This window comes from Perna viridis, chromosome 6 (genome assembly GCF_037379345.1).
Source record: "Perna viridis isolate PV_CMFRI_1.1 ecotype Kerala chromosome 6, ASM3737934v1, whole genome shotgun sequence".
Taxonomy (NCBI): Eukaryota; Metazoa; Mollusca; class Bivalvia; order Mytilida; family Mytilidae; genus Perna; species Perna viridis.
This window is the reverse complement of record NC_142450.1, coordinates 18,690,524-18,718,089: the sequence shown is the minus strand read 5'-3', so window position 1 is coordinate 18,718,089 and position 27,566 is coordinate 18,690,524. Positions and strand designations below refer to the sequence as shown.

At 32.7% G+C, this 27,566-nt stretch overlaps 2 protein-coding genes across 5 annotated transcripts; one reads left to right on the top strand and one right to left on the bottom strand.

Annotated features, from left to right (window-relative positions):
• Positions 1-24: 24 nt before the first annotated feature.
• Positions 25-12,233, top strand: LOC148613934 (histone-lysine N-methyltransferase set-17-like). Of its 4 annotated transcripts, XR_015923512.1 has the most exons (9): positions 1,377-4,774; positions 6,122-6,299; positions 6,658-6,725; positions 6,984-7,178; positions 7,603-7,912; positions 8,531-8,716; positions 10,002-10,166; positions 11,012-11,114; positions 12,095-12,233. XR_015923512.1 is itself a non-coding variant. In XM_088587649.1 (8 exons), exons 2-7 carry the CDS (start codon positions 6,239-6,241, stop codon positions 10,145-10,147), a joined length of 966 nt encoding a protein of 321 aa, XP_088443775.1. In that variant the 5' UTR covers positions 1,377-4,774; positions 6,122-6,238; the 3' UTR covers positions 10,148-10,166; positions 11,002-12,089. The 4 variants fall into 4 exon arrangements, 3 of the variants coding, with proteins under 3 accessions (XP_088443776.1, XP_088443775.1, XP_088443774.1); XM_088587649.1 differs by lacking the exon at positions 12,095-12,233 and having other exon boundaries at positions 11,002-12,089; XM_088587650.1 differs by lacking the exons at positions 1,377-4,774; positions 11,012-11,114; positions 12,095-12,233 and adding an exon at positions 25-1,326 and having other exon boundaries at positions 10,002-10,979.
• Positions 12,234-19,452: 7,219 nt separating this feature from the next.
• Positions 19,453-27,271, bottom strand: LOC148613933 (uncharacterized; the record flags this gene model as incomplete). The annotated part of the gene is made up of 7 exons (XM_088590398.1): positions 19,453-19,987; positions 20,838-21,023; positions 21,946-22,249; positions 22,899-23,123; positions 23,431-23,498; positions 24,702-24,716; positions 27,196-27,271. Coding segments are annotated over 7 exons (1,020 nt in total), but the record flags the coding sequence as incomplete, so codon positions are not given.
• Between the last annotated feature and the right edge of the window lie 295 nt (positions 27,272-27,566).

Here is a 27,566-nt window from a genome sequence, read left to right as displayed (position 1 = left end):
GAAATTTGTCGAAGTACGAGCATAAACATTTAAATATTAGTCTATATGAAATTCAGACATTGTCTATGGTAGAGGTGATTCGTGGTGTAGCCAAACCAACTGAAAAAAAACGATGCTTTTTCAGTCTACATATAACGATAGCCCTTTTGGTATTCAGATCTGTATTTTTGAGAAAATCATGTAATTCTATTCTCAAGTCAGCGCTTCAGAATTTATACTTGGTATTATTGGAGTTTGTTTTCAGGTCAAAATACACAATGCATAAGCCTTTTTGGAAGTTGTTTTTGAAATATACGCGCTCAACCTGCTAGAGATGTCGTTTCCTTTTTAAATACCTGACTGCAAGTCTTAAAATATTTTGTGATCATTTTATGACGAATACAAAAGACAATACAAAGATTGCTCGGCATGTACTAAAGAAGGCACGTTTTTGTGTTGAGGAAAACTATGCCATGGTGAACACATTGGTGTCCATGGTGCAGATAGATACACCATAACGATCCACGAGTTCATGATGACGTCAATAAAACTAACATGTCATTAAGTCGGCATTGTTTCAGTAAGCTCTTGCATAACGCATAATTTGTTATATAAAAACTCCATAAGCATGTGCTTAAGATGAAAGGAAAATTGACGATACAAAACGAGAAGTTATCGCATTTGTCGTATAGTTAAGTCGTGAGCTTTCCCTTTCCGTCGCTTTCTAGCTGAGGATCAAGGTACGGGACTGACTTCACAGTGTCTGTAATATCCTTTATCTCGAGTTATTCTTGGTAGATCTATGAATTTAGGATCCTTTAATGGAAAAACGTCATCTATATAGCAGAAACTGAAAACAGTGGATGTGGGTAAATGATGTTGCGAACATAGATGAAACCGCTATATACGAATACATACGAGTCCATCTCGAAGTGATTAGTACAACTTTCTACTTGTATGCCTACTTTCAATTCAATGATGCACTAAGGTATTATGTTCTTTTCACAAATAACATGCTACAGAGACGTAACACCCAACAAATCAGTAGGTACAGCAGGGGTAACGAACATGTAGCCTTGAACTATTATTTGTACTGCTCTGCCAGTATCTGTGGTGCCAGACGCTAAGCCCATATGCTATGTAGTATATATCTAAATAAAGTTGGAATTGGTACATATATTTGATAAAATTCTATGAATAGTAACGATTTTGGAATAATGATTGTATTCTGCTACTTGAAAATTAACAAACATTTGAGAATCACGCTTATTATATTTTTAGAACCTAACATCAATTACTATATCGATTTCAGTTAGGAAAATATCTTTTTACAGCAAAATGTTTGTTGTAAGTATATTAAGATTCAGGTTATTTAAATTATGTAAATATAAATGCGAACTAAAAAAAAATAATTATGGACGTTTTCAGTATAAAAAGTTAACTTCAACCCCTACTTTTTCTCAATTTTCCAAATATTTTGGTAATCAAAACAGTTACGAGATATTGCGGACGATCTTGATTCAGTGGAAGAATAAAGGATATGTTGTGAATGTAAGCTGACTGAGTGATACCTCCGCTACCGAAATGTAAAACCCGTAAGATGAATTATCCCCCATTGCTCTGTGCACCGCTTTGTGAGATGCCTAACCTCAATATATACCTTGAGTTTGATCATGTGAGGAGAAGTTGTGCTTACAATGTGTATGACGGGCAAGGCTATTCCTATACACACCCCATAAACTTTGTTGCAGGGATATAAGAAATTCAATTCGCATATGCATGCACTGTTTAATGCACGTGTTATTAAATGTTTTTACTTGGAAGTCATGCCTTTGATATCCATATATGGATTCTACGTGATTGGCCACGTTTACAACTAAAAATAGGTTGTCAAGATTACACATTGAAGAACAAAATAAAAACGAAATGAAACGAAACAAAAAAACAAAAAAAAAAGAAAAAAAGAAAACGAAATTTAAATTGAAATTTGGAATCATTAGTATTGCGTGAATGTATAGTTCTAGTAGTGGTGAAAGGACTGATCCCGTTGTAAAAAAATAATCTTTTTGGATAATTGTACAGAAAGAGCAAATGACCATCAGCTGTTTATAAAGTTTTTAAGATACCTATAAATATCTCATGACTTCCGAGGTTCAAAGCCATCGGCGCTTTGATTGATATATACATTAATAAAAATTGCTGCAGTTTAATAATATAATACACAACAAGGGGATCATCAGTCTTTAGGCTTGTCAAGACAGCAGGGTCTTTCCGGAAAATTTGGACAAAAAACCCTAAGATGTTCCGTTCCCAGATACAATTGAGTTTCCACAAATTTTTCCTTATGAAATTTATGGAAACTATTTCAACGCCATCGTTTCCAGGCAGATATTTTTGAATAGACAGTGTATAATTTCAGTTAACTAATAGAAGTTCTAACTAATTTTTGTGTCTAGAATTGATTTGTAGATAGTTTTTTTCTGAGATATTATGTTGCCTGGACTCAATGTTGGCAATGTTTCCTGATTCAAATAAGATCTTTTAGTGCAAACGAGTAGCAAGCACTTTCTAAATGAGTACGCTCTTCTGTTAGGTCAATAGTAATTTAATACACATTCAGTACCTTTTGACTTTATGATTAATATAGTTATTCGGATTCTTTTTAATCCACCTGAGGTATACTTTACTTAAACAAATTGTATACACTATAGACTTTAATATCGACAGGACTACAAAGAAAGCATACAATAATCGAACCAAGATCAGTATTCTAAAGTCTAACGACAATGTGCATTAAAAAAGTAAACTTAATTATGTAGTTCTCGGTTTTATTAAATACTGTATATTTAAACAATCGTTATTCACATGATGCATACGAAAATCTATGAAAAATTATAGTAAAGAAGCCACGGCCCAGCCTACTCATTAATATAATGAAATAACTATGTTAATTATCATTTCCTGACATAAATCTTAGACATGAAGAAGGTAAGAAATATTTTCAGATATTTTAAAAACTAACAACATTCGTTCATTAAGAAACTACTTTTTTTTCATGATTGGCGGATGTGTATTTTTAAGCTTGAGAAGTAACAACATACATAATGTTGAGAAATAGTTTGTAACACAGAAGTTGAGGTTGAAAAAAGAGTTTTGTTACAAATTATATTGCTTTACTAATTTCGGCTTTCGATTGTTATGAACACAATAAACACACACTTTTCTCCAGGAATACAATTAAAGAAACGTACTCACTATTTATATGCTCCAAAAAGCAGCTAAGTTCAAAGTTTAAAATTTGTACAATGAAATTTATGGATTTATTATGTATGCTTTGTCACAATATGGCCGAACATGTTTGACAAATATCCAGTTTGGCTCAGTAGACGGAGTTACACATTATAATTTCTCGTATTGTGAAGATCCATGAAAAAATCCATGGATTTTTTGTCTCAAAAAAGTTGGTGTGTTTATATATCATGTAGAGAAAGCACTTCCGTTCCGTTCAATAAACGTTATGAAATTACTTTCAACGTACATGTTTTGGTTCAATACATACAGGTTATACGTATGTACATTCTTCCATAGCGGTCTAGGGACACCATGCTTGCCTCTACTACGAGAGGTAGTGCGTTCAATTCCCGGCCGAGTCGCATCGAAATACTTAAAAATTGATAGTCACTATTTTGCCGTCAAACATAGGGCATAAAAGAAATAGAGAAATGACTAGTTGGCTATGAGATACAATATGGTTGCATGCCCTACCTGTATGAGCTAGCACTGTTCGATTAGTCAAAAGTTCTCGTCCTGAAATTCAGAAGGCGTTAAACCACAATCAATCAATCAATTAATCGAATGTTCCCCAAACAGACCGGAAGTGAATACGTTGACCAGATAGAAGCTATTGGGAACCATTTATCGATTGTCGTACTGGTAATATTTAACTTCATTAAATCAAAGTCGCAAATCGTCAAACATTCTAAGCCACTGATTTTTGCTTCTTTCAACATCCGAAATGGCACGAATGCGATATGCTCTAAAATGGGGTGTTTGTCGCTAGAATCTTTGTTCCTTTGATATGATTGCTCTTTCGTAACCTTGATGACCCGAATGTTTTTCAATGATATTGACCAGGGAACCAGATTAGGAACTAGGTTTAACAACTGGCAATGGCTATATACGGGCCTTAATAATGTATATGACCTATATAGTCAATTGTAACGAGCCCCTGTGTCTGAATCGGAAAATGGGTAATATTCCATGCTAACCGATCATTTCATCATTTAATGTAAATTTCCCGATCTCATAAAAGCTATGACGGTAAACACAGCACACAAATTCATAAATGAAAACAATATGATAATAATGATTGTCGAACATGATTTCTTCGTCTGTGGGTTTACAGTACCGGAAATATGGCAGGACTTTTACTGGTACTGCTTATCAAGATCAGAGGACAGGTGCATCAAGTTCAACAGAACCTAATGCTTAGTCCGATCAGCAGTAGTATTTCATTTATTTGAACTTCTTCAACAAATAAACTAAAATAAGCCGTTATCATATAATGATATTAAAAGATAAGCGGTTGTATCTCCCTATGTTTACTTGACGAAGTGTGGTGGATGTACATACCAACTTCTTCAGGCAATATAGTGATACTGGCATGTCTCAAACTAACTTTTTGTTAGACTTCGTGTTTATTGGTGGGTGATGGATACAAGAAATTTCTTCATTATGTTGCTTTAATCAGGGAATTGCTAGATGCTGAGTGGTACTCCCCTCGAAATTCAACACGGTAAGAATTTTACTATTTTAAAGATATTGGGGCTCCAGGAGAAAGTAGGTCTATGTGTCAGAACCCATTTTTGTTTGAAGATTGTTAAAATTTGTTGAAAATGGTAAACAAAACCGGGCAAACGAAACGATATCCTTGAATCTTGCATGATACTTAATAATCTCAGTGAATCTGCTCTGTAAACACAAACTGTAATGTACAAAAATTAAAAAAGGTAAAACATTCTATGTGAAATATATTATCAGTAGACCCAATTTTTGCGTATGGAGTAAATTTCATTCAAGACAATGCAGAACTATCTTTGAAGTCTGGTTGAAAATGACAGTTATTTGTTTATCGTGCAGAGAAAGCACTATACTTCCGGTTTCACGGGGCACCGAATGGGACTTGATCTTTTTTGTAATCAAAATCAATTTTGTGTACACAAAATTGAATTCTGTCATAACAAAATCATTTTTGTCGTACAAAACTATGTTATACAGACTTGTTTTATAATCACTTCAATTTTGTATTGACACAATTCATTTTTTTGTGTTAAATTTCATGCAAAAGTGATTTCGTTATGACAGTTCAATTTTGTAAACAATAAATTGAATTTTGTCATGATATTTCTCAGTTTTGTATGCAAAATAGTATTAATTAATCCAAATTTGCATACACAGAGGAATTTTGTTACCCAATATTCAAATTTGGTAACAAAAGTAAAGGCTATGATATAAAAATGAATTTTGCCTGACAAAAGTAACTTTGGTCCACTGAAAGATTACTTTGTATGACACCATTTCAATTTGTAATATGTTATAAATTTTGTTAATCTGAACTTATTTTTGTTGAACAAAACTCACTTTTGTCTGTACAAAATTGAATTTTAAGTACCAAACCACAAGAGCCCCATTCGGCGCCCCGTAGGTTCACGATCAATTGAAACTACTCAGACTTTCTGGTAGCACAGGAGATTAAGTCTAGCGGAAATGACCAAATAGATCCGGTTGACATCACGATATAATATCAAGCTGAGACGGGAATCGAAGTAAGAAATAAATCACAGAAACTCCATTGTATCATAGTTTAACTACGGCCTGGCCATACATGTCGCATTTTTTACCAAGAGCGATGGCGAGGGCTTAAATAACGGCATAAATATACGCTCGTGGTAAAACAATGACAAAATGAAGTTTCCATGATTTATTTCGATTCTAATAGGACTAGTTTCTTCATATTTTTGAATAGACGCAGCCTATGCTTTGCACGAAATGTTGGTCATGTGTTTATCACTTTTTTTACCATGCTAAAGAGCTTTGAAACACGTCATATTGAAATTTTATTTAATCCTTTTCTTTTTTTCAGGTGTCTACATTCGCAAAACAAAATGAATAATACACACGTAGAGGATGGAACGCCATCGATGCTCTGAACAATACATTAACTTTCTTGTCAACTTTTCAAAGTGACGTCTGATTCAGTATGTTAAAGTCTGTATTTTTGGTATTACTGACCGATCTGATATTGGAACTTCCAAGTACAGGTACATCAATGGTACTATGGACGTTTATATGTGCCATCAGTTTTACATTTTCTTGTTCATGGTAAAATTAGTCATCTTGAGTTAGCACCACAACATTTTTGGTTAATGCATAAATTAAGATGCACAGCTTAGATTTAATGATACTACAGAAAATCCTCTTCGTACTTAGTTCTCCCAGCAAACTCGTGGGAATATAGTGTAATGTCAAAAAGACACGAGGATCACTCTTCATGTAACAGAGTTCCTTGTATTTGTCGATGTGAGAAAGATATCCGTTTGTTGTTTTTACATTACATCGATTGTATTAAAATAATCACAATTAATTAAAAAGTATCATGCGTTTTGAATTTCTTTTTAGCATGTAACGACTGTGAAAATCCAGACCTGCCTATGGAACATGGACTTTACGTCATTGAAAACGTGAAGGTATGCTATCATGCTCTTCTAGTCAACAATGAACTTGCAAGTAAAAAAAAAATATCATAGTGTAGAAACAGCTTCCAATGATAATAAAAATTTCTACTCGAATACTTCACGAGAATTGATTGATGCTAATACTTCATTTTGTGTCCTGTAAGTGTCACTTGACACTATTTTAATCTTGATCATCAATCAGTTCTCTATCTAAACAACCTTATTTAACGCGGATGCGTAATAATAGTAGGATTCTCTATTCATGAACAGCCAAAAGTCCGGAATGAAGACTATGCCATAGGGACAACACCACCTGGGTTTTCAGTAAGGTTGTCTACGCTACCCGATGCTGGACTAGGAGCGTTCGCTGAAACCACTATTCCTGCCAACACAAGGCTTGGTCCATACGATGGTATTATTTATAGGAGGGGATTTATGAAAAAGGACTGGCATTATTTGTGGAGTGTATGTTCAAATTTAAGAAAAGGGCTTTATAATTCTGATGTCAAATATGAATAAAACAAACCACGAAAAAAAAAAAAAAAAAAAAAAAAAAAACAGAAAAAAAGAAAAAAAAAAAACCGACAACCACATCAAGTGCTATATTCAATCTGGTTTGCACTATATTTTTCAAAATCATTCACATACTAGAGTGTGGTATAGCGCTGACTTTTGTTTCTTTTCTCCAAACCATGCCTGTTTTGGGTAGCCTGACAGACAGATTTTTTTACAATATTTAACCACTGTTATATTGGCATAGATTGGTTACAACATCAATTACTTAAATTATAAATACGTATTACTGCTAGCGAGTTTGTCATCGTTATAATGAAATTGCGTATATACAATGTATTAACATAGGCCATTTTTGTTCTTACTATCATGATAGATATATTACGCTGAAGATAGCGATCGACTTTACCACTATGTAGATGCCACACCTAAAACTCATTCCAGCTGGATTCGATATGTCAACATGGCCAACAACATCGATCAGGAAAATCTCTATGTGTATCAGTATAATTATGAAATCTACTATGTTACATTTGAGTGTATAAAACCCGGAACTGAGCTACTTGTATGGTATGGTGATGATTATGGGGAAACCCTCGGACTAAACCGTACACAAGAGCAATATCAAAGACGATTTAATATATCGGGTGATCAACGACATCGATTTTTGAATACGATAACTTGTGGTAAGATTTAAACCTCTGCCACACTCCGTGATTTTAAATGCAAATTATGCAAATTTATGCAAATTAGTACAGTACACCGGAAACAGCTTTTACAGCTTTGTAACGAGTAGTGCTCATGCCCTGTCCATTTTAACATCCTGTATAGCAGAACATGTAAGCTAGTGGAGTAATACATAGTAAATCAGGAAGCGGTAATAGGTCTGCGGAGGAGATTGGGTAAGAATCTCCTCCGTAGACCTAATAAACACTATTTACTCCGTTATTGTCCTTTGGAAAGTTAGATGTTCTGAAATTATCAAACTTCAGGAGGGACTTTCACATACCCACGTAGTAACAGTTCTATTTTTGTATTTTGATATTATTTTTTAAAAAATTTTGAGGTCTTTATGATAGTCCCATTCCAGACGAGGATGTTTAACAGAATACATAGTTTTTTTGTTGAATAAGATGCGAATAAGCATCTTCGATCGTATTAAAATCACAAAACATTAATTGTGAAATCACATTATATTTGATTTTTTTCTTTTGCATTGTTCACATATACATAGTAATTCATTGTTGCGCAATATTATGTGAATTATTTCAATGTATTTTAAAAATTGCTGCATTTTCTTTTAGGGCCCGTTGTACAATACTCCTCCAAATGCTACAAATTTGACCAACGATGTCCATTTAAGAAGCCACCACATCGCAGTGAAAACTTCACTAAATCGTGTCTGTTTGGAACATACTATGATGTTTGTAAATACGAAACATGTGATATTAACCCATGTTCTGGAGTAGCAGACTGTAGGCGTTGTAAAGGTATGTAGCAAGAAATTTCAACCCAAGTCCTAGTATTGCGGTTTAACGTTGTTGATCTAGGAGAGTGTGATATCAACCGATGGTGAAGCAAACTGTAGGCGTTGTAAAGGTAAATGTATGTAATTAATTTGTAATATCAACCCTAAATCATGTGAAGCACACTATACGATATCCATGTACTGGTAAATCAAACCTCCGTTAAAGAGTTATGTAACGTGTTATATCAATCCATGTACTGGTAAATCAAACTTGTGTTAAAGAGTTATGTAACCTGCACTATCAATTCATGTACTGGTAAATCAAACTTGTGTTGAACAGTTATGTAACGTGTGATATCAGCCCATGTACTTGTAAGTGGTGGTTTTAAACTTTTCGGTTTTCATCCTGACATTGCCATTTATTATAGGGACGTTCCCTTTAACTACTGCCTAGATTTTATTTGATTGGTAAATATGTTATTACCCTTCGCTGAAGCTTACTCTGAATAAAGTTTTTGATAAGCAGGTTATGAAAGGACTTAAAAGGTGAATGTTTATTTTTAAGTCTTTAATTTACTTTTTTCATTAAGTTTTTGATATTGGCACAATAAAGCAAGAGAAAAATATATAACTATACACGGAGCAGCAAAATCGGCGGATTTTTATAGATGAGCCATTGCCATTATCAAACTTATCTTCCTTTCTGTGATCTTATTCACTTATTCAACCACGCTTAACATGTCTTACTCTAAAAATGGAAATAAATAGTCCCTTGATTTGTTTTGCTTCAGAATTATCGTTGAATTCGTGGATCATTACGGTGTATCCATCTGTACCGTGAAAACTGTTTGTTCAACGTGGCATAGTTTTGTTTTCCTCTTTCGTCTATCCCACACTTGACTTTTTATGAGCAACTCGGCTGGTGTTTCTGGAAAAGCAGATGACGCTTACCATACCGGTGCACATGGTCCATGATCTAAGTTTTTATTGGGGGTCGAGTTATTCATTTACTTTTGTTTCTTTGCATGTATTGTATTAGTTACTTTATGGCCTTTGTCTGCTTTCCATGTCAGTTGTCCTTCTAACAAAAAATCGTAAGTGTAAAATTAATCGTAAGTTATGACGTCATAGTAAATCAAAGTATTGTGGCGTCATAACTTACGACTAATTTTACACTTACGATTTTTTGTGAAAAGGACCACTGGTCTTGATTACTCTTTGATGCCTTACGAGTGACTTTAATATCGTAGGAATCTCACCTAATGTGATATTATAACAATTATATTTCAAAATAATTCATTTTGCAGAATATTGCTTCTATATGGGAAAGTATTTCAAACCACACCAGGAGTTTGAACATGCTGACAATGTGAATGTATGTGTCTGTGATGAAGATAGGGAATTGGTTTGTTCCGGTGATCCCAGTACATATAGGGACATGTGTTTGTACTGAACCACTAAAGAAATGAATTGTATGTCTTTAATAGAACGCAAATTGTCAAAGCGTGCCTGAAAATATGCATGTAATTGCTCTCCTTCTGAGTGCAGGGGTGGACCCTAGATTTCAAATTTGGTAGAGGACATAAGCCTTCGAGGCTCTATATTTGTTCGGGTAAATTTTGGGTGAAATCAGATCAAATTGATTTTAATCATACAATTTGCATTTTTTTTCAACATTTGAATGTTTAGGGGTAAACTTTGTGTAAAACCAAATTTTCTTTGAAATTATCTCTCAATAAAAATGTGTTGGATGGGAGGTGAACATCCCATTTAATCCGCCAACGTAGTTGTCTGCTATAAATGAGTAACCACAAAGACGTATAATTGTAAAGTACTCATTGACATGTATTTTTATTCAACGTATGAAGATCTTTTGAAAATAACCATTATACAATGAAATTATAACTCTGCGCTTTCAGAGATATACAATATTAGTATGAAGCACGTACAGTTATGTAATTAAAAGAAGAACGCTACTGTGATTGATTGAAAAAGACATGATAAAACTTGTGAGCCGTTATATTTGGACAAATAAAAAAGGCTCGTCGTCGTGAGTGGACGTTCCTAGCCACGATCAATGTTGTAAAGTTGTGCTGTCGATGCCTATTGACTTTGCTTTGAATATTTTTGTGAAGACGGGTTAACTCATTATGAATGGGTACAAATGTTGTTCTTTTTTTGCCGTGTATTCAGATCTGTTTCGTTCGTGAATTTTTTAAAAACCACGTTTTATTATTATCAATATTATTTATTTCTGGATATTGTATACTTTATCTAAAGATTTATATAGTTCGCTTATTTTCAAAGCATTTTACAGCGTGAAATATTAGCAGTAAAACGTTATCATTTCAAGACTTATTTCAAGATGTACTTTAGTATGGACTGTGTATACAAAAAAGAAGTCAGCATAACCTTCTTTGGTGAGTACCAACATTTAAGGAGGTAGACCTAGGTAGACACAACTCTTAAAAATCATTGAAACGTTTGTGTTCAGCATTTTACATCAATCGTATGTAAGCATCTTATTAACTTAGATTCATTTATTCTGCTTCAAACAAAAGCTTGAGAGGCTTTGGTGAAATTGATTATAATACAAACATACCACTGATTTCATGAGTTATGTCCCTTACCCTAGAACCAAACAGATCTTACAATAAAGGGGATACATCGAACAAATTTTGCGGAACTTGTAAGGCACCTCAGAAATTACACTATGCAGTCCTAAGTGTAGATATATCCAACATTGTGGTGACAAATTAAATCATTTTTTAAAATTTTGGTGTGATCTCGAATAACGCAAACCGAAATAGGTATAAATTCCATGACAAATTACAGGCGAAAAAAAGAATACCAAGGTGTAACCAATCAAAAACCTGTCGTAAATCGGTATGATGCTATAACGACAATAAGGGGTTGAAGTAAAACCGGGAATACATGATATTTTTCAAGATAAAAACTTACCCATTATTTTTCGTGGGGCACCAAGTTTTATTTTGGGGATCCACAAAATAAAATTTTGAATTAATATTTTAATCCACGAATGAATTTTAAGATATAATTGTGTATTCAGTGATGGATCCAGGTAGGGCTGCAGGGGGTTGGCATCCCTCCTTTTTGGAAATTTTGTCATTTTTATGTGTAAAGCTATCAAAAATGGTAAATTATCATAACGTCTTAGAATCCTCCTTTATTTGAGAAACTCCGACTGAGCGCCCCTCCTTTTCAAAATGTCCGGATTCGCCCCTGATATTTGTTATTGTAGTTAAACCCCTTTATAATTCAGCATAATATATACATTTTAAAAAGGATAGAGCCTTCTGCCCCCCCCCTTTGAATTCGTACATGTATATGCAAGCATCACTACTATACATTTATCCATATTTACATCATCTTTTTACAGTGTTTCTGATATGACTGCAAGGAGATATGTGGAAAAGTCTTCTACACTATAAACTTGATGAAAGTACACAATCACACAAAAGTCATTTATAAGGCCATCATAAAAAAATGTCCTCGATTCTCATCCAATATTTTTAAAAAAGGGGCGGGCGGCCGAATTTTATATTTTATTAATTCAAGTGACAAATGCTGTCAGTTTGAAAGAAATTGACCTAAAACTGGAAAAAAAATCAAAATAAAATTGTTCGTGGAGGGGGATGGTGTCGGGAGGGGATGAGAATCTAGAATATTTGTTTATTTTCGCCTAATCACTAAGTCTTTATATATTCATATCTATTTTATACATCGCGCCAGTAAATTACTTTATTTTCTATTCGTATGTCATGAATCTTCTGACAATCATGACATGTGACACACAATAAAATCCCGTCTGCTATCAGTCCAATTGGCTTTATCACAATTAAGATATTTAGTATAGCTGAAAGTATGGTAGAAAAATCCATGAAATCAACGCTATGCTCCATTTTTTTGCATGAAATATGGTGGTTGTGCAGTGCTTAATGAAATAAGGATAAAAACTAAGATAAGCAAATCCAGCATCAAAATCATAAATTTAAGAATTGAAACACAACATATTTTATCTCTCGTCGATGATGAAAGATCGCTGCAGCAGTAACAATTGCATAATGCTATGAGAATTAATAAGTCCATGGAGTTCCATTATTGCAGCAATTGCAAACGTAAGTACATGAGGCCCTCCAAAATAATCAATTCTTTCAGTTAAGGCAACAATAAGAAATTCAGCAAGCGAAATTGTAAACCCAGTGATATGGATTATGACAAAAAATTTGTACTGTTCAACACAATCAGGTATGTCTTTTTTGCAAATCTTCGCAAATAGTGCAACCAAGAGTCCTATGACGTCAAGGTTTTTACCAACGGTACTGCAGTCCATTGTTGTCTTTGTTCAACTGTCAATGTAAAACAAAATTGCAATCTTATAGTAATACCGTTTACCAGATGTCAAATGTACAAATTTGTCAAATACTTACAAAAGCTTAGTATATTTATTATATAAAATAAACGATGTAATGGAATATGTAAAGGTGCATAGATTTATTAAACTGTTACATTTTGCGTCAAAAGAAAACATCTACGAAAAAGAAAGGGGACTCCTATAGAGTCGATTAGATTATTAAAGATATTTCATTGTTTAAATTCAGCGAATGAGCTGGACGCGGAAGTCATCACGACGTACAAAAGTCCTTGAGAATTGCATAAAACAATTACATACAAATGCGATAAAAGTATTTTGATTTACCATCGTGTTTAAGACCAAAATAATATTTATGGTAATCAATGCAAATTTAACCTTCAAATTTAGAAGCGCTGAGAGCCTGACCAGTCTGGCAGCATGTTACTTTGTAATACCAAGGATAAGACCACATCAAGTTAATGTGTAGATTCTCATCCACCGGCAACTAAAAAAAGTGCAGCTTGTGTGAGGATTTTATTTTATCATTTTTATTTTTCCAAGATTTGTAAAATCTCCTTCCCGCTAACGAATTTGTTAAAGAAATCGTGGAAATGTGTACTTGCTGTTATGTTTGTGCCACACCAAGGCTTTATTTCTTTAATTCCCCTTATAACGCGAATAACAATGAAAACCATCCTGAGATCTGCCGAAAAATATCAAGATATTCTATAAACATACACCACGTTACTCGTTTTTTGACTGGATACCCGCTAAGAAATCCGGAAATTTGAACCACCGTAAAAAATAAAAAATAAAAAAATGGGACTGGCCCTTTTGAGCGGTGGGCGGGGATGAGAATCTACAAATTAACTTGATGTGGCCTAATACAAAGCAATGACCTTGTGTAGCATCGTATCTGTATATGTTTTAAGCTCGCGTCTTAAATTATGAAGAAAAATAAATCCTAGTTGATGTAATACTATAAAAGGCATTATTATTTGAAAAAAAGATCTGTATATTCAAGTTCGTCCTTTACAGGTTAGACTTATCTCATGTTACAAGAGTAGCTTGGGTTGTATTCCCTCTATCACCTACAACGTAAGAGGTTGGAACCCCATTCATCCATATCGTAAGGATAATATCAAGACAGAAAATACAGCTTACCAGACAATCTCTAGCATTGATGGCGTACATGTCTTCAAGACCGTTTTTATATACAATTTTTATTAATGTTCCCAGTTTTTATTTGAATTCGAGTTGCTCATTTACTGTTGAATCTTTGATTGTATTATTTCGTTTATTTCATGCTCTTTTTTGTGTGTTTGTTTTCCCTATTTGGTTTTGTCACTGGTTTGCGTTCTTCTGATTTCCACAAGAACCTAGGTTCCCTAAATAACCCTGAAATATGTTGGACGTTAAGAATGATAGATTTTAGTCGGAAATGAATTTTGTTAAACAAGAGAGAAAAAAGGAAAAAAAGCAGGTAGAGCAATGGTAAAGAGGAGAAAGAGAAGAGAAGCAGTGCTGGAATGGAGAGCGATCAAAGAAAATTTAAATCTCCATTTATTTGGTCTACCACTGTGTTCAATTGAAATACTTTTTCGATTCGACTAATGGTTCCGAAACAGAGAGTCTTCTAGCTCCTAAACGTATCAACTAAAATGTAAGTATTACACTACCTCTGTTTTCGGGTATAGCATTGTCGAACTCTAGCGCGGTTGAGAGTTCTTTGCATAGGCTATGTATATTAAACCTCACCTTGTTAGAGAAGTACTTTAATTAAATCACCATGCCCTTTCATTTGCCTGTAATTATTTACTTTCAAACTTGTGTTGCATGGGCGATACTTTATTTAAAAGTATGTTGCGTTGAATTCAAAAGGATTGGTTGGATTTCGCCTACCCTTTACATTGCAGAATGATTTCGTATATGATAAAAATGAATAGTAAATTATTATAGAATAACCGAACTGAAAAAATCTAGGCCTTTGTCAAACGAAATAGTCAAAAATAACACAAACTTCCACGGGACAAAATAGGTTAAACCATCAGCCAAAACAGTAAAGTAGATATGAACAATAAATGAGTGAAAATAAAAGGAACTTAATGCAATTAAAATTAAGTAAAATCCAAGAAATGAACTTTTAAATATGTTTTGAACTTTGTGGGAAAGACAGTCAAGGTCAAGATGAAAATTATAATATCCATTAAAGACTACACAAAATTAATTGACTGACATAACGAAAATCCACCATCTATAATATTTCTAAAAAAAAATATACTATTTTGTTACAGAAAACATGCTTATTTTCTCTTACAACGACTCCCGGCTCACTTTTCGACTTACTTCACGAACATTGAAACGTGCAAGAGTATTATAATAATAGAGTCGACATCGGGTATAAACTATAATTTGCGATCTACCAAAAATGTACCGCTATATTCAAATAAATTCTGATCTTCTTAAGTAAGCCATATTAGTTATGCTACTTTACCTGTGTCTGTTATTCAATATGCTCTACTCCTCCGTTTATCTGATTGATATATTAAAATCAATTTACAGTAGGTTTGATATATATCGAGCAATAAATTAGATATTCAAAAACCATTTGAATAATGTAATGACCATGTTATAATGAAAAATATACCTCTATCATAAATCTACGACTTAAATGTCATGTACATAGTTACCGTATTTTGACTCGCATAGAGAATCAGACTATCAGCTTACCTGGATCTAATGCACATTGAAGCAGATTATTCCATTCCTTGACGCATGTGGACGTCTGTCGTCCGTGTGTTATTTTTTTTCTGTAAAATGTCATTGAAAAACCATAAATCTGATGTATTAGCTTTTTGGTCACTATTGTTCATGGGGAAGTTGTGTTCGAAATTGTATTCAGCGTGGTCATGGTCAAAACAAAATGGCTGTCATAGCTAGAGAGCGAGAGAGCGATAGAGAGAGAGAGGCAACCCCACTTCTACAGGGCTTAAAGAGCACTTTTAAAAAAGTTTACATTAGGTCGAACTTGTAAGACGATTCTTCATTAACTGCTCTTGAACATTTTATTTCTTAAAGACCTACAAAGTACCAAATGATACACGTATTTAGTTGAGTCTCTCTAAATTAATGAAATTGATTTATTCTTTATTGCTCTGTATTAAACAAAAACATAACCAATTTTACCAGGTAAGCTATTCAGGCTCTTTAGAAGCTATTGTTAAGTTGGTTAGTTTTATTGTCTACAGGAGGTACATTAAGTTTTAATCTGTGATTTACTACATATATAAATAAACAACACTGACTTTCTCATGTTTTTCGAAGTGTTGAAGTATAACGTAAAATTAAAACCAAAGCACACAACAGTAGGGTACGTAAGTATCGTCACGTGACTCCGCGTTTTCATGAGAATGGGTCCTCGTCTTCCATTCAAATGCATTGAGATTCGTCATTATCATAGCACTGAGTTCAACATAAAGAGCAGAATATCTTTCTGTGTAAAAATACTGTTAAAAAATGACAAATATCTAGCTATACAGGATAAAAATTTTAAGAAAGGTATAAAAATAGAAGATTTTGCATTGTGATGCAGCGCTTCGATTTCCCGGAAGTAAACAATAAAATGCAGGTCGGTCTTCGGATTTCAATACGTTCTACATCGAAAATTTCGGATGGGAAACTGAGGCTAGAACGAGACTTACAATCCCAATTACAGCAATATTATATTGTACCTCGAGATTATAAATTTCCTGTTCCCTCGTGCCCATTTAACAAATACACACGTATGAAGATTAATTCTAGTATCCACGTCTGATTATAATGCTTATGTATTGAGGAGACAGTATATTACCTGAACCGCAGATGAGGGAATTACCAATGTTGAAGTCAATATTCAATCACAAGGGCAGTCAATTTATCGATAATGCCCTCTTCCAAAGAAAGAAATGTGTTTTTTTTTATATTGGATAATCTGAGGCGGGTATTACCGCGAGATTATTTCCCGGCGATTTTAATGCACATTAATGAATACCATATTACCATGATATAACAAAACTGAAAAGCTTATTCTTCTATGATATAAAGTACATGTAATAAATTTTATTTTCGTGCCATGATACTTGTACCTACACTACCTAGTCCTGATATTTTTCCTACTACACTTTAATATCTGAAAAAAAAAACATGGCATATTTCCTTTTCTCATTCATTTCCTCTTTCTTGGACACAGTCATTTCCTCTGACTTGTTCATTATCCTGAATTGCAATAAAAATTGTTTATTTGAAAAAAAAAAGAATGCGCCATTCGTATACAATATTCAATTGAATTGAGTTTGTCATCTATCATATTATGTTAATTGATTTGTTATACACAATATGTTATCATAATTATGTTTTGTAAAATCCACCATAGCAGTGTGAGTCTGGATTTCATACGGACTGGGACTTAAACATGTTTACTTTGCACTTTCCCTTGTAGACAAGTTTACAAGTTACATATGTGATATACTTGTATATGGTTTTCATTCATTCACTATTAACTGTGTTAAAAAGGCTTCTTAGGTTTTACTTTTCAGGAGCAGGAACATTGGTTTTCATCTTACGTACCGTAGATTTTAACAAAAAAAACCAAAAAACAAAAAACAAAAACAAAAAAACAAAACAAAGCAAAAACAAAACAACTACATAACAATAGTTCTTACTGTTATTATGAATAGTGGTTGGAGTATTTCAGTTTAAGATGCTTTTAAAAGAGTAATCAAAGGAACCAAGATTCTAGCGGAAATCAAACGAATGTGATCACACATTCAACTTTCAAATGTTATGATATAGATAAACATTTGTTAAAAACTTAATGTGTCATCTGCCACCCACTGCCTGTTTTTTCCGTGAACTCCCTCTTAAGTATTCTGAAAACTGGAGTACATATCATTTTTAAATGGACAATCGTTTACCTGCCCTATTCTTGTTCAATGACTTTAAAACGCAAGAAAAAATGTCACAAATATAGTTTAAATTTAAGAGATACGTTATGATATCAAATGTTGTTTAGGCCAGCAGTTATACGTATATATATATGTTAAGTTTTTGTCCAAATGTTGATTAAAACAAAATGATTATTTGTTTTACATATTACTGGTTAAACCAACATCATTATCCGAGTATCATAACACTCCACCTTATAATAATGCTCCATCCAACAGAACGAAGGCATGATTGCCATGTTTGTTAACGATATGTACACTGTTTTAACAACTGTCATCACCGGGGTCGTCAAAGGTCAAAGGGCTGTTCAAATGGCACAACACCTGTTACTTCCTATATCTTACCTAATGGTAAAGGAAAACTATTGATTAAACTATACGACAAAGCGATGACTTTTCATTCCGTATTGTCAACTTTCCTCTCATATATGGCAACATCCTTTCAACATCTGCGTATAGAGTTTTCATTTCAAAACCTACACGTCATACCTGAGCTTGCCGAAGCTACGAAGACGTATCGCGCTAGACTTCTTACAATTAGGCGTCTGGAACAGGGTTATGTTGCTACAAGATTGAAGTCATCCTTATAGAAGTTTTATGGTCATCATCATGAACTGGTGGATCGTTACTGTATATCCGTCTGCACAGAAAAAAAACTAATTTGTTCAACTTGTCATAGTTTCCTTTCATCTTTCGTCAACCCTGGACTTGACTTTCTACGAGCAAAATCGGCGGATGATCTCATTTACTTTTGTTACTTTGTGTTATTTTAGTTATTTTATGCTCTTTGTTGTGTATGTCTGTTTTCCATGTCTGGTATTTATCCCTGGGTTACATTGATTTCCGCTAGAATCTTGGTACCCTTGAGTACTCTTTCACTCAGTGTGTGAATTGTTTTTTATGATAAATGTTTTAGTTTAAGAATTTACATATATATTGGGCTTTTTTCATTTGTCAAACTGTAACTTAAAAACCCCTCATTAAAGAAACTTCAAACTTTACAATATTGTTTTGTTACTAGTTTCTAAGGTCTGTATACTTTTTTAAAATAAAGTTGATTTACATGTATGTATCATTTGAGAGAATTCTAACATGGTACTAAATTCCTGTAATGCTACTCAAACATCCTCATAACTATATATGAAGTCTAATATAGTATAGAAAACCCGTGTTCGATAGGTAAACATCAGCGTAACACATGTTTTCAAATATAAAACTATATTTACTACAATCATAGGTACAGATGTATCATGCTCTTATCGGATAGCTATTTATTCAAATTTTCATCTTAATTAGACTGATATCACTGTCTCAAGGTTTGTCACTGTTTTGTCTTTGTTCTATTAGTTAAAAACCAAGAGTTACAGTTAAAAACATACGTCAAGAATAACATACAACATGTAATATAAAACTGTTTATTTAGTCTATTTTCTTCATGATATTTTTGAACATGTGATTCCTTACTTTTAACAAAGTTACAATAAAATGAACTTATCAATGTTTTTATTTAATATGAAAACTAACCTTCATCAAGGACGGATCGACAAATTTATAGCTTTTGATCCAGAAATTTAGAAAGGGTTAGGTTGGTGTACAAGTCTATAATTAGCTCAATTTTGTCCAGATTATGCCCAAAACTAAGGAAATTTTCGACCAAAAGAAGGGAGTCCAGAATCCTGCCCTTAGATCCGCTGCTGCTTTTATTTACCTAAATACTTCTCAAAATAATCTAAATACAAAATTACTCTAGAGACACTTCTTCAGAGCTATATTGTAATTGTATAAGAGACTCAATAAAAACACATGTCTCCATAAGTACTCAATTCTTCAGAACACTTTATTTCCAAGTTGACAGTGCAAAAACAAACATTTACGTTATCGGCATTTTCGAATTCTTGATATGGTCTAAAGTACTTTCCCATGTAGTAGCAATATTCTGTTAAAACAAATAAAAGAAAGACAAAGGACATTTGTTTAATTTATGAAGTGTGAACATACAAATAAAAACAACACATATCAACAACAAAACTGAAAAACGAACACATGCCAACAAAAAAGATCAATAAGCGCTGGATTACTGCACTGACATAATAAGTTGTGAGAGCATATAGCCTAATGTCTACCACAATGAACTGAAATACAATTTAAGTATCCGCGAAGCTGTCTCCAGTGTACATCACTTATTTTCATAAACACGAGTTAGACTTAGTATTAAGTTTTGCAGAGATTAAAAAGTTATGAAATAGCGAACATGCCTTTTGCGCGGAATATTGCGAGTAGATGTAATGATGGCTTGTCTATAAAAAACACAGCTTTTAAACTTTACGTTTAATGTGAAAGAGTAATCAAGGGAACCAAGGTTATAGCGGTAATCAAAAGAATGTAATCCAGGGACAAAGACCAGACATGGAAAACAGACATACACAACAAAGAACATAAAGTAACTAAAATCATACATACAAAGTAACAAAAGCAAATGAGCAACTCGGACTCCACTAAAAACTGGGAGCATGGACCATGTGCACAGGTAGGGTAAGCGTCCTCTGCGAAGTATGTATTTTTGTAACGTATTGACATGAACAACACTAAATAAGGCTATAATTTTAAATGCTAAGAATATAGTGAAAACAATCCATCGAACATTCTATTGTTTTTTAATGCAAGTAAAAGTGAAAATGATGCATATATTTATTAAATATTTTAAAGACAAATTTTGGGCCCCGAGTTTGCCGCCCTAGTAAATATCTGGATCCAACCATGTTCAAAATGAAAAATATAGTTCTTACCTTTACAATAACCACAGTCGGCTACACCAGTACATGGGTTGATATCACATGCTGCATATTTACAAATATCATAGTATGCCCCCAATAGACATGTCTTAGTGAAGTTTCCATTACGATTCGGTGGATTTTTAAACGGACACTGCCGATTAAACTTGTAGCACGTGGACGAGTATTGGACAACCTTTTCTATTGGAAAAAAGTTCAAAAAGAAGGAATAAATCAACTGTGAGAGAGCCGAGTGTCGTTAAAACTCTATAGGCCAGCCATGTAACAAAAAAACATAGTAGGCCTTTAATTAATTTACTCAATCACTGTAATTTAAAAAGAAACGTGACGCCGTTAATTACTGCAATGCCAAAAAGGTCTGATTTTCATACGCTACAGAGATAAATTCCTCTTCAATATCTAAACAAAAAGAAAAAAAAAGAAGCAAAATGTGCACTTTAAAGAAAATCTGTGTTTTGTCCAAAATTGATCTTTCTGTACAATTATGAATTTCTATATTTAGAAGTAGGCACGTCATGTGTATATTTTCCGTTAAAGCAAGAACTCAGTGTTGGTGCTTAGCTATGAGAGAAATTAAAGTATTAGTCATTTATGTCCTTGTGGCAGTTTTTAAGTTGTGAAAAATCAAGAGGATTCATGCATCACCAGATTCACTTTTAGTTTTAATTTAGAAATAGTTACAGACCACATACATGTCTTAGTTTGACGTTCTGTTGTTGTACTTTTGAGATTAAAATTTCATTAATAGTATATGGCATTGTTAAATTGTAAGAGTTATCGTTCTTAATATGATTGTTTTAAATGGGAGGATGATGGTATGTTTTTAAAAAAAGAGATATCAATGCAGAAAGGACTTTTGTTACGTAAAATATAGCATATGTAGACTAGAAAAAAAATCCTCTGTTCGGAGAGAGAACTAGTAATCACGAATTACCAATTTTGCGGTTTTCGTGGATCGCTCAAACAACGAATTAACTTCCTTACGAACCTCCTGACAATTATCATTATAAACTCCGAGTTTCGTCGTTGATGATAATGTTTTAACCAATAAGAATAGCTCATTGTTTTTATTTATAATTTCTTAGAGAAACCTTCACTATACCTGATGGTACTGTATCTAGGTAATCTATTTCTGTGGATGTGTTAAAGCGTCTTTGATAGTCCTCTTCCGTTCGTTCCAAACCGTAAATAGCACCGTAATCGTCACCATACCATACTAATAGCTCAGTTCCTGGTTTTATACATTCATATGTGACATAGTATATTTCATAATTATACTGAAGAACATAAAGATTTTCTTGATCAATCGTGTCGGCCATGTTGACGTATCGCATCCAGCTGGAATGAGCTTTGGATTTTCCATCAATGTAACGGTATTCTTCTTCGAATTCATCAGTGTAGTGAATCTATAGCGAAAGAAGGAATTGTTAAAGATTAAGGTGGTGCACAACGCCTAAGGGAAATAATTGAAAAATCAGCAAAACGCTTTATTATGTGACATTCTTATATCAAACTCAAAGCACCTTAATGATCAAAAGTTTTGTTGATGAAGCTACTATGTGTTGGTTTTCCCATGAAAAAGTGAAAGAAATGTCTTGAAATTTATATTTGTTTGCTTCTAGAATCAACGTAAAACACAGAATAAAATTTCAAAACTTTTAAACGAGCCAAACAAATTAAAGAGAAAATGTAAGGTACATCCTTCATTTCTTCCAATAATTGCAAAATTTTGTACATTTTGCTGTACTTACCGTATCATCATATTAATAATAATCAAGTTAGAGTAGTTAATAACAAACCATGACACGTACGCGCATTTTGATGCCAATATTTTTTTCCGTATTACATTGAAAAAAATACACTACTTTGACTATTCTTAGCCTAATCGTTTCTGCATTATCATTTATGTTTTCAATAAAATTCACTTTCTTATTATAATTTTTTAAATTTGTTTCATATGCTTTGTCTTTTGTATTGGTTATGTAAAGAAATATGAGACTTGCAATTTTACAAAATGATTCCATGATAATGGCTGTATATTTTCTTTTTAAATACCAAAATTATAGTTTCTTCACAATGTGCACCTACAGTCCAAACGTAACTCTGATCCTCATTTATAGGTTCGTCGTAGATAATACCTCTGTATGGACCAAGCCTTGTATTAGCAGGAATGGTGGTTTCAGCAAACACCCCAAGTCCAGAATTTGGTATAGATGACATTCTCACTGAAAATCCCGGTGGCGTTGTTCCAATGGCATAGTCATCGTTTTGAATGTTTGGCTAATTATACAAAAGATGCATTGTAATCATTAAAAATACAAAAAAAAAAAAAAAAAAAAAAAAATAAAAAAAAATCCATTTCAGAAGAACATGTCCAAATTAAAACCATGAATTTCAAGCACATTAAGTGTTTTAAGAATAAAAATAAATTTACACGTATCTTCATATATGCAATACTCCATTTTGATATGAAGCAAATAATAGACGATCTATATGGATGTGACATATTTATGAGATGAATTGAAACAAGACTATGTTTTATAATCTTCAAAAATCGTACACATTGCACAGTTGCAATTGGACGCACCTTTTCATTTTTAATGACATAAAACCCGTGTTCAGTTGGCAGATTAGGATTTTCACAATCGTAGCATGCTGAAATGAAAAGAACAATATTTGTTAAGTAACAGACCCCTCTTACCAACATACAACAAACGTTCTGTAAGAAACTATAAAGCATATATATTCATTACATTTATCCACAGAAAAAAAATCGAACGTTTGAAAACTTTAAATTTCCTATTGAACTTTTATTGAAAAAGATAACTCGTGCTAAATCATACGTTCTTGCCAATTTCATCTGACATTTTGTATCTCCATTTGTTAAAAAATCAAATAGATAGACTGCACAGGCTATATGTAATGCAAAAAGTATATTTTCATCTTTTAATCCTATTTCGATGGTCTTGGTTTGGGAACTGTATACAAATAATGGTTAGATTTAGATCTTCCTATTTATTTGAATACAATGTTGCTGATGAGAAGTTATTCCTTGAAACACATTTACAGCATATCGAAATGTTCAATAAATATGATTGGTATTTTTTATTTAAGGAGGTTGAGGTAGGTAAGGAACATAACTCTTACAAATCATTGGAACGTTTGTGTAAACTATTTTAACATCAGTCTCACGTAAGCAAGTAACTTCGATTGATTTCCTTCTGTATCAAATGAACGCTTGATAGGCTTTGTTGAAATTAAATATGATACAAATATATCACTAATTTCAAGAGCCCTAGGTCTACCTCCTTAATATCCAATGTTGGAGAATCAAAAGTCCATGAGGGTATTCATCAACCCAGTAGGCAGACTAGTTTACGCCGAATTATATCTGATTTTATTTGGATTATAATCTTCCTAGATATTTGACTCATCTGCCTCTGATGAGAGTTATTTTTCTTGAAGCACGTGTATACAGCATATCGAAATTTTCAATATATATGATTCGATGCAAAGTAAACACAATTTTATTCCTAGTTTAAAAAATTTCACTTCTTTTACAAAAAGAGTAAATATTTTCTCATATTGTAATATTTTGAATAAAAAAAGATAAATATGGATGTCAATGATTATCTTGTTTTTTACACCAATCACCTTAAGTTTTAAAACAGCAAAATGTGTAAGATCTACTTTTTAATTTCTTTCTAGTTGTTTGACGAAACATACTTGTATGATACTACCTGTATATTGAAAGCAAAACATAAGTTCAGATGTGACTAACAAGAATACAGAGATCAGCATATTAGCTCCACTTTAGTACACAACATCAAAACAAACACGAATAAGCACTTATCTTACACCAGCGGCTTTGTCCTAAAAATGAAACATTTTCAAGAGTTTAATGCAAAATGTACTACATGCAAATGGCGCTAAAGCTATCACAATTAGTTTTTTTAGTAAAGGCATATATTGAAAATAATATCTCTTATATGTTATTTATTGAAAAATGGAAACTCAAACAGAGTTATCAACTTTACTTTCTTATATATACAGCATTAATGACATGTGCTGACTTAATATACTATTTTATATTTACACATACATAGGACGGGTTATATCAGAGATGTATTGTCACTTAATATAGGTCACATTTTGTTTTAGGGAAAATTCAAGTCTAAACAATGTCATTGTTTTGAAAATGAAATAAAAAGATAGAAATAACTTTTATGATCATTATTAGGAAAGTGTGAATAACCGAAATATGGTAACAAATATCGGAGAATGAAGATTTAAAAAAAGTGCAAGGAACTTTTTCTATAAATAATGATATTTTTGATTATTCAAGAAAACTGATCGATTAAAATGCGTCGGTAAGATTTTTAAAATTCAAAATTTCCAAATAAATTTGAATTTTAGTAACGGTAGATTGACATTCCACAGTTTTAGGTATGCCAAATAAAGTTAACATCACAAGGGTAACATAATTGTGCTGTTTTAGTAGGAGAGCGACAATTTCAAAAATTATTTCACATTTAAAAACATAAATGTTTATTACACAGGGAACATTCGACAATTCACTACTGTCTATATAAATGATATTACTATAACGTAAGTGAAGGTGTTTCATATTTGACCACTGTGCAACTTAAATAATTTTATACATTTTACAAATATGTATGTTAAGTTTTAATCTTGGATTTTTTCGCATCAAATCTCACATATGTGTTCGTTTTTTTTTGGCGTCACCAATGATTTGAAAAAAAAATATGATGATTGCTTTAAGTATTAATAATATTAGATAGATAGGATAATCAACTGGAATAGATATCTTTAAATTGTCTCAGTTCTTGTGAAAAAACGTTTGTCTTTTTAAATAAAATAGATAAGAGTATAATGATGAAAAGTAGTAGGAAATTTTAAATTATATTTCCTAAATATCCACAACACCGATTAAAATGCAAACTATGACAAATGGGAAAGCTAAATTGATTTTAATTTCACACAGCTAATTAAATGAAAGTTTATCTATTTCGAAAAAAGGACAGCAAGTTGGAAAATTGTGATTTTAATTGGAAAACCTCATACATTTCCGATAACAAAAATGTTATTTTATCAATTACAGCAGAGAAATGTTAAAACTAAACTTATGTACCTGTAAATCCATTCGTTTTTAATAAACATGAATTTTGATGTTAAGATGTTATTCAGTGCGTAACAGATTAAAGAATAAAACTGATCAAATTTGTTAATTCAAATTGTTCAAAACAGTTAAGTTTCAAATGTTAGTGTATTTCAAAGCTAATGAGTATATTTTCACAACTAAATTTCCTACAATTGAAATGTTAAATAAAAACATGCAATCCATACCTGCCAGAAGAATGATTATTTACATAGCTAGTCATACCTAGTTTAAACCAGATTTGAGAGACATAAAAAGAACATAATATATCATTTATCTGCATGTTATTATAATATTAATTACCGTCTAGGAAAAAAAGCTATGTGTAATTTCAAGTACTAAACGTTTTATTTTAAAATGACATATTTAATCAATGGCGTAAAACATGTAAAGGTTAATAAGTGTGATAAAAAAGCACGTGAACGACTTCTACACATTAAAAGACTTCTTTTTCTAAGATTAAGATGTTCATCACATGAAGGAAAACATCGCATCTGATTTTATAGTATTCGCCAAGATTTTATACCTCATATCCTCCAGAAATAACAATTAAAATGTTTGTAAAGTGTATCTTTTAAAGATATTGATAGGTCATTTAATTGCATTATGGAAAAAAGGCGGAAACCCCCCCCAACCTTTTTACTATACCAGCCGTCAATTACTTCCTACTTTCAAGAATAAAGAAAGGAAAAATAATTCAGATTAGGTAATAATAGAATATCACAATTTCCGTTTTCTGTAACGTATCTCATTTACCCGACTTCAAGCTAAAGAGAAATGAGTTTAGTCTCTCGGCTTTACAGATTTAAGTAATGGTTAAACTTTGGGCTTATTTTGAAAGTTTATATTCCTAGAAATGCATCAAGTTTTACGATGCAATGCAATATCTGTGCCACTGCTACATCAGCTTTCAAAGACCCCGATGTAGCAAAACATAGTCTACTGTATATGATAAATGTGTTGTCGTACCAGCAGACAAAGCCCAAAACAACATTGTTTTTGTCGGCAAAACGTGCTACACCAAATGTTTATTATCAGAGGTAGACGTAGAAAACAATAGCAGTGATAAGACATATACTGCTACCACACTCTCCAAAGAAGAGATTGTGGAACACCATAAGTCTGTGCTATCCTCGTTTGGTCTCTCTATCAAGGATGATGATTGTGATTTACCGTCTATGTACTGGATTCCTAAACTCTTCAACAACGTTTCATAGCTGGATCTGCAAAATATACCACCAAATTTCTTTCAAAACTTTTAACTTCTATACACACAGCTGTCAAAGAGGGTCTGCAGTCCTACCACAACACCTGTTACTATTTATTCAATGTGGATCCTGAAAAATTCGAAAGATCTTTTGGACACAATCAGTACAAGACTATCATCAGAATATAATAGCATTAAAAGCTATGATTTGTCAAAACTGTATACTTCTATTGCCCATACTCAGTTAAAATCCCGACTTAAAAACATTATACATCGTTGTTTTTTTTTTAAAAAAATGGTACACCTAGATATAAATATATAGTTCTTGGTGGAGATT

What these genes read in the sequence shown, in the direction of transcription:
- LOC148613934 (XM_088587649.1), top strand. Translation starts at nt 6,239, where the DNA reads ATGTTAAAGTCTGTATTTTTGGTATTACTGACCGATCTGATATTGGAA. An exon ending in ACGTCATTGAAAACGTGAAG is followed by an intron (nt 6,726 to 6,983) that starts GTATGCTATCAT and finishes ATTCATGAACAG; the next exon opens with CCAAAAGTCCGGAATGAAGA. An exon ending in AGACTGTAGGCGTTGTAAAG is followed by an intron (nt 8,717 to 10,001) that starts GTATGTAGCAAG and finishes TTCATTTTGCAG; the next exon opens with AATATTGCTTCTATATGGGA.